At 44.2% G+C, this 7,787-nt stretch overlaps 1 protein-coding gene across 1 annotated transcript in view; it reads left to right on the top strand.

Moving 5' to 3' along the window:
• The window catches only part of LOC148439505 (bifunctional 3'-phosphoadenosine 5'-phosphosulfate synthase 2-like), a gene marked incomplete at its 3' end in the record, with an annotated part of 67,638 nt that extends 64,526 nt beyond the window's left edge, over positions 1-3,112 (top strand). Inside the window, exons 8-9 of the mRNA XM_088464663.1 lie at positions 500-523; positions 2,907-3,112. Of these exons, the coding sequence (XP_088320789.1) occupies positions 500-523; positions 2,907-3,112 (230 nt within the window). The remainder of the gene's footprint in view (positions 1-499; positions 524-2,906) is intronic.
• Between the last annotated feature and the right edge of the window lie 4,675 nt (positions 3,113-7,787).

Consider the following 7,787-nt stretch of genomic DNA (forward strand, 5'->3'; position numbering starts at 1 on the left):
GTCAAATGCCGACCGCCGGCTTCCCGACTGTCTAATCCCGGCATGGTACTAATGACACCAGCACCTAATTTTTAAATCACCCCATGTTCAAAATGTTCCTCTGTCCCAACATGTCTACCTTGAGGACATACAACATTGTAGGTGTAAAAGATAACAAATAACAAACCTAGCTCTTGCATATTTATAAATGTCTACCTGTATGTACTAAAGTTTGTCACAGATAAAGGCTGTAGTCTCCCCTTCCGACAACCCTAGTTTGTTACACACCTTCCTGAAACTTTTTCCACCATTTCTAATTAACACCTCATTGTAGGGATTTCCTGTTTATATTGACACTTATAGTAATGTCAGTTCAGTGTCCTAGGCGCTGGACCCTACAAATATTTATTGCCACTAGTTCATCTAGATAATATTTGTTGATCAGATGTCTACAGTGTACGTTAGCTATAATGTGATTTATCAAAAATGTACTTTTCTTTTGATTCCATGCATATCTCAGATTTATCATTCCCAAAGTATCGTGGTGAGTTTACTTTGTTGTACAAGTATGTGAACCAAATCACATTCAGCCGTTTAAATTGCAGAGATCCGTGTACAGTGGCAAAGCCATAATTTAATTTTAAATAAGTAAACTATCAACTAGTGGATTCAAGTGAGTTGCACTTATAGAATAATGAACAATAACATTTCAAATCTTTCATGCTGCACGTTCCTTAAAAGGCACATCCTGTAAATGCAACCCACTTAGTGCTTGTGTAATGACAAGTACTCTGTGCAATAAATTTGAATATTATTGATCAATCGTATTGTACATAAGTCAGTTTAATTGAATTCTTGCAAATAACAAATGAATCAGTATATGGGTGGTATAGTAAGATTGCACTAGTTATTACACTATTTAACAATCCCCCCTCTCCACTGATTTTAAACATATTATATGTTTAAATATAAGAGGTAAACTACAGTATTATATAATGTAGAACTCATTACAACAAATGTACCATCCCTGTACTGTATTCATTAATCTCAAATTTTTAAGTTGGCCTACATCTAACATAGGGTGAAGATTTAGTAGTACAGAGGTCATGATTCAGAGACGGTCGCAATGCCGATGTTTTCACAAATGGGCATCTTTTTTCCTATTGTGAATGCGTATAAGTCACACCGCACATGTGCCGATATGGCGGTCGCAGTGTGATTGACGGGCAGGGATTGTTTGTGGGAGGCAAACGGGGGGGTGGCTTTCCATGGCTGTAGACAGCTGGCCCAGGCCCCATTACTATCAAGGGGGAGTGACCTAATGGCGGGAGAAACGCGCCCTCAGAATTTTTAAAAAAAAACCCTATTTGAATTGCTGCAAAGTGGAGCTGCGCGCTGGGGAGGGGGCACTGTGAGCCCCTCAGTCCAGTGCAAATCCGGGGGGATGCGATAAGTGTGATTGCTCCCTCCCACAGACTGAGGAGATTGCCACTGCAGCCCAGCACACAGCAGCATGCACTGGGCTGTTGACAGGTAATAGGGAGGAGGGGGTGGCGTCGGACCTGGGCCCCTGCCGGGACCCTCCAATAAGCCCGGGGAATAGTACCCGCTCCCCCTGCTTGCCCCTGCTCTTCTCAAACACATACGAGTTGCAGCCGTTCTCAGGGAGTGTCTCAGACTGCGTCTGCAATCCCATCCATAGTTGAGAAGGCTCCGGCGTCTCAGATCTGATGCCCATCCTGCACAACCGTAAGGTTACCCAGATGTCCGATGGTTACGTCCTTGCACACAAGTATCGGATCGGTGGGTGTCTCAACATAAACTCCAGTGGCTGCGACATTTGCATATCTTCGCACAGCCACTGCGTATCGGATCACAGCAGCGATGGCATTTGTGTCCATCTCTGAATCAGGCGCAGAGTCTCTCTCTAATCCCCCTCACCCTTTGATAGATATATGTCTTCTTTTAATAATCTGTGTACCAACTAAAGCATCATTTAAATGTAACATTTCTAGTGTGTAGCTATCAGAATAAAGGAAATTGCTCAGCGCACCACTAATGTTACACAATACGTCTGTGACATTGGCAGAAAATTGCAGAAATGTAAAACAGAATCACAGTAACTGTACACTATAAATGTTACATGCTGCTTATAAATCGCAATATTGATGGTAAGCAATGAGTTTGTGTTGATCTGTTTTTTGTGCATTTAACATTGTTTATTCATTTTCAGCATTCACAACAACAGTGTCCATAGTATATCAACAAATACAGGCACAATTTTACTGGATAGCGCAGAATCATTGTGGTATTTCCATATCTTTGGCCATATTGAGAGGGCAGATGTATGAAGCTCTGAAAAGTGATAAAGTGGAGAGTAATAAACCACCAGCCAATCAGCTCCCAACTGTCATGTTACAGGCTGTGTTTGAAAATTGACAGTTAGGAGCAGATTGGCTGGTGGTTTATCACTCTCCAGTTTATCACTTTTCAGAGCTTAGTACATCTGGCCCTGAGAGAGACATATGTAGAATCCACCTTTAATCAGTACAACTTAGGTCAGGAAGTTTTTCTAAATAATAAACTAATTCATATTATTTTACACTACACTGCATCCCAACCTGGAAGATCATAGTATAATTATAAGTGACCTAAATGTTGAGTACAATAGATAATTAATTCCTAAAACTGTTTGGAATACTTTTTATATTTATACAGTATTTATTATATTTAATAATGAATGTAATCCAAGCACTGCAGTACAAACCTGCCTTTTATATTGAGTATGAGAATGTCTGAAGAATCCTGGAGTACTTATTCTGCAGCATGATTCTATTTTATTCCATCCATGGAATTCTGCTAGTACTATTGTCCTAAAAGAAACTTACCTGTGTCCCTTTGTATTAATAAGTAGATTGTGTTTCTAGGGGGTGTGATCAACCTGAGCATTCCCATTGTGCTGCCTGTCACCACGGAAGATAAGGAAAGACTAAGTGACAGTAAAGCTTTTGCTCTGTCGTATGATGGGAAAATAGTGGCCATTTTGCGGAACCCCGAGTTTTATGAGCACAGAAAGGAAGAGAGATGCGCTCGGGTCTGGGGCACTACTTGTGCTCAGCACCCTCATGTCAAAGTAAGTTTTCAGTTGTATGTATTTAAATTACTTGAGCATCATTAATCTGAATTTTTTACCTTGACCTAAGTAGTGGATTGTTGCCCATGAATAACTAAAGTATCACCAATAATTTAATAATTAGACTTATTCATATAGATTTGAAAACAGCAATGTCGCCACTTACCATCATTTATTAAACACGTGTAGAAATGGTACAAATACCAAATAAGAAATCAGGGACTGATTCGGACCTGGTTGCAAGCGCTGAGTGCTCGCAACCGGGTCGATGTTTGCCCACTGGGCATGCGAAACGACGGAGCCGGCTCCATCATGCACATGCACAACACCCGGCTAGCAACGGGTGCTCCGTCGCTCCAGGTCTCGCACCAAAGGGGGCGAGCTGTCGATGGTGATTGACAGCTCGCCCCGTTTGGTAGGTTTGGCCGGGGGGTGGCTTCACAAACGGAGGCGTTCCCAAGCGAATGCCTGACGTTTGTGGGCGGCCCCACTGACATCACCAGTGATGTCAGTGGGAGAGCTTCCGGCTCTATTAGAGCCAGGAGCTCTCTGGGGCTTGCGGCCACGAGACCCTACCACAAGGGTCTCGTCTCAAGCCCGATGGTCGCGATGGTCTTGACCATCGCGACCATCATCCTGGCCGCTCACAATAGCTGTGGGTGGAAGCCCACAGCTATGCGAGCGGCCAGGAGGCCGCTCCAGAAAAAAAAAAAAAAGCCCTGATTCAGAGCGAGCGCTCGTTCAGAGCGTCCGTCTCTGAATCAGTCCCTCAGTCCACAAACATTAATTGGATATTCACACATAGTTCCGGAATTCACATGGGCCAGATGTTCTAAGCTCTGAAAAGTGATAAACCACCAGCCAATCAGGTAATAACTGTCATTTTTCAAACACAGCCTGTAACATGACAGTTGGGAGCTGAGTGGCTGGTAGTTTATTACTCTCCAGGTTATCACTTTTCAGAGCTTAGTACATCTCCCCTATGGATAGATAAAAATAAAAGAGGTAATATAGTGTAGTATCTGTGTTACACTTCTTCTCACCCTGTGACTATACACACTGCGGGCCTTATTCAGAGACGGATGCAGATGTAATAGCAAAATACGTTGGTGCACATGCACTTTATGCAGCTGCAGCTCCCGTCCCCTGACATGTACCAGACGTGTCAGGAATCCAATAGGGGGTGTGACCCACTGACACTGGGGGTGAGGTTGGGTGCTCCGCCGCTGATCTATTACCACTAGGGGGGTGGGGTTGGTAATGCTAAAGATCTTTTACCACGGGGGGGGGGGGGGTTTGGGGGGCATATTTCTTATGGGGGTGGAGGTAAATTTACAATGGGGCCTGTGGACAAGGGGGGAGTGAAAAACACTCCCTTGGTAAACATTTTTTTAAATAAAATACTTAAACAGTATATTTTTTAAAATACATTCCCAACTTTTTCTTAGATTAAAAACCAAAACAAACAAACCAATTTCTGTTAAGTGGTTAACAGAGTGTGCAGCATACTTCATTTGTATAATCCAAGTATTCCATGCAGTATCGTTTAACTTTTAAAACACAGCTTTCATTATTCATCTTATTGTATTAACGGGTGTATTGTAGTCACATTCGTCCTGCACACCATCCTAAACACCTTTTACATATTTCGTACACTGGTTCGCACACTGTTTAGGAGTGATTTTTGCCCTATCTTCATTGCAGATTTGCTCCAGGTTGTTCAGGTTGGGTGGATGATGCTTGTGGACTGCAGTATTTAAATAGTGCCATTGATTCTCAGTTAGATTACTTTAGCAAGCCAAAAGAGCCGTAACAAGACTTTTTGCTGCCCTGTGCCAGAAAGAGAATTGGTGCCTCCCTAAGTTTTCAAAGGGACATAATGCACCCAAAAAAGGGCCATGGCCTCATGGGGAAGGGCCAGGGAAGAGATAGGAGAGGCCAGGAGATTCTGGGGGTGAAATAAGAGGAAGCTACAAGCAAGAATGATAATAAACAGAAATTTGACAGGCCCAAACAGCGCCCCCTGCCCTGTGGTGCCCTGTGTGATGGCACCGGCCGCACTACCCTAGCTACGGCCCTACAAGCCACCATATGTAAATGTGTGCGTGTATATGTATGTGTACTGTATATACTCTCACTCCGAGGTTTAAACATGGCAATTGCAAATCCAGTGTGGAGTCAGGCCACAGATTAGAAAGCACACATCAAGTTCAACCCTTTGTGAAAGCTAGTTGCTTTGATCCATAGGAAAGATTAGCGATACTCTCGGGATGATCATTGTCAATTTCCCATCACAGGGGGATGGATAGGGGGTAAAGGTTCATATATTCACCTCTTTATGACAAATTTGGAAAATCCCCATCCACTGAGCTTAATCATTAACTAGTTGTTATTGTTCTTTTACATTTGATTTTGCAATGAGAAAGGCCTAAAATTAAATGTAGTTACATTTTTTTAGGTAATAAAATGAATGTGTATATCTGAAGAATAAAATCATTATTGCAGCACTAAGGTGTTACAGCTATAACCTAACAACAGACATAAACCGATAAATCATGACTATAATCATGAGTAAAAGTACAATGCTATTGCCAGCAATGTACCAGTTAAATTATATATATTTTAAATACCAAACCAATCTGCTGAACACAAATAAAAATACTTAAACAATCATGAAACTATAATAATCAAAATAAGAATGATTTCAATTTATTAGGAACATAAATATCAGGAAGCAAAGAAAGGGCTATTCATAAACTATGAACCAGTGCACGCACAATGAAGCCTTGTTTGTGCTTTTTAGGAACTCGAACAAAGTTTCACTGTGCTTTCACTTGCCCCTACTCATGCACAGAAAGCAGAACTGGGCCTATGGAAGGAATGGAGATTGGAGAACCTTTCCCCACAAATAAAACAAAAACATTTTGCTATGGAGACCAGCATTTTTGGGTTACGACCCATAGGGGTCTATTTACTAAGCAGTGTTAGGAGACAGAGTGATAAGTGATAAGGTGTCAGCCAATCAGCTCCCAACTGTCATTATTCAAACACAGCCTGTGAGATGGCAGTTTGGAGCGGATTGGCTGGTACCTTATCACTTTTCACTCTGTCTCCTAACACTGCTTAGTAAATAGACCCCCTAGTCTGCAAGCAGTGCACCCAAACTAACTTTGCATCTACCTCTAAGCCACCTTATCCACAGCCACCAATCACATTTTAACATTCATTTAGTTTAACTTGCACTAGACTGATCAGACCTAGGGGTAAGTGTATCAAACCTTTGAGAAAGAGAGAATATGTGTAAAGAGATAAGTACCAATCAGTCAGCTTCTAACTGACATTTTGCATGCTGTGTTTAAAAAATTACAGTTATGCTGGGCTAGGGCCGGCCCTAGCCCAAATTTTTTGGTAAGCAAGTATATTTTTTGGCGCCCCCCTATGCAGTGCCCCTTTTACAGTGCCACCGGTAGTGGTCCCCCCTGTGCAGTGCCCCTTGTGCCCCCAGTAGTATTCCCCTTATAAAGTGCCCCCAGTAGTAGTCCCCCTATGCAGTGCCCCCAGTAGTGGTACCCCCTATGCAGTGCCCCTTTTACAGTGCCCCCGGTAGTGGTCCCCCCTGTGCAGTGCCCCTTGTGCCCCCAGTAGTATTCCCCTTATATAGTGCTCCAGTAGTACTATGCAGTGCCCCCAGTAGTGGTACCCACTATGCAGTGCCCTTTATATAGTGCCCCCAGTAGTGGTCCCCCCCTTGTAGTGCCCCTAGTAGTAATCCCCCCCTTGTAGTGCCCCCAGTAGTATTCCTCCCCCCTTGTAGTGCCCCCAGCACTATTCCCCCCTTGTAGTGCCCCCAGTAGTAATCTCCTCTTGTAGTGCCCCCAGTAGTATTCCCCCCTGTAGTGCCCCTAGTAGTATTACCCCCTGTAGTGTCCCCAGTAGTAATCCCCCCCTTGTAGTGCCCCCAGTAGTATTACCCCCTGTAGTGTCCCCAGTAGTAATCCGCCCCTTGTAGTGCCCCCAGTAGTATTACCCCCTGTAGTGTCCCCAGTAGTATTCCCCCCCTAGTAATCCCCCCTTGTAGTGCCCCCAGTAGTATTCCCCCCTGTAGTGTCCCCAGTAGTATTCCCCCCCTAGTAATCCCCCCTTATAGTGCCCCCAGTAGTATTACCCCCTGTAGTGTCCCCAGTAGTATTCCCCCCCTAGTAATCCCCCCTTGTAGTGCCCCCAGTAGTATTACTCCCTGTAGTGTCCCCAGTAGTATTCCCCCCATTGTAATCCCCCCTTGTAGTGCCCCCAGTAGTATTACCCCCTGTAGTGTCCCCAGTAGTATTCCCCCCCTAATAATCCCCCCTGTAGTGTCCCCAGTAGTAATCCCCCCTTGTAGTGCCCCCAGTAGTATTACCCCCTGTAGTGTCCCCAGTAGTATTCCCCCCCTAATAATCCCCCCTGTAGTGTCCCCAGTAGTATTACCCCCTGTAGTGTCCCCAGTAGTATTCCCCCCCTAGTAATCCCCCCTTATAGTGCCCCCAGTAGTATTACCCCCTGTAGTGTCCCCAGTAGTATTCCCCCCCTAGTAACCCCCCCTTGTAGTGCCCCCAGTAGTATTACTCCCTGTAGTGTCCCCAGTAGTATTCCCCCCATTGTAATCCCCCCTTGTAGTGCCCCAGTAGTATTACCC

The sequence above is a fragment of the Taudactylus pleione genome, unplaced genomic scaffold, assembly GCF_031769625.1.
Source record: "Taudactylus pleione unplaced genomic scaffold, aTauple2 ptg001745l, whole genome shotgun sequence".
Classification (NCBI taxonomy): domain Eukaryota; kingdom Metazoa; phylum Chordata; class Amphibia; order Anura; family Myobatrachidae; genus Taudactylus; species Taudactylus pleione.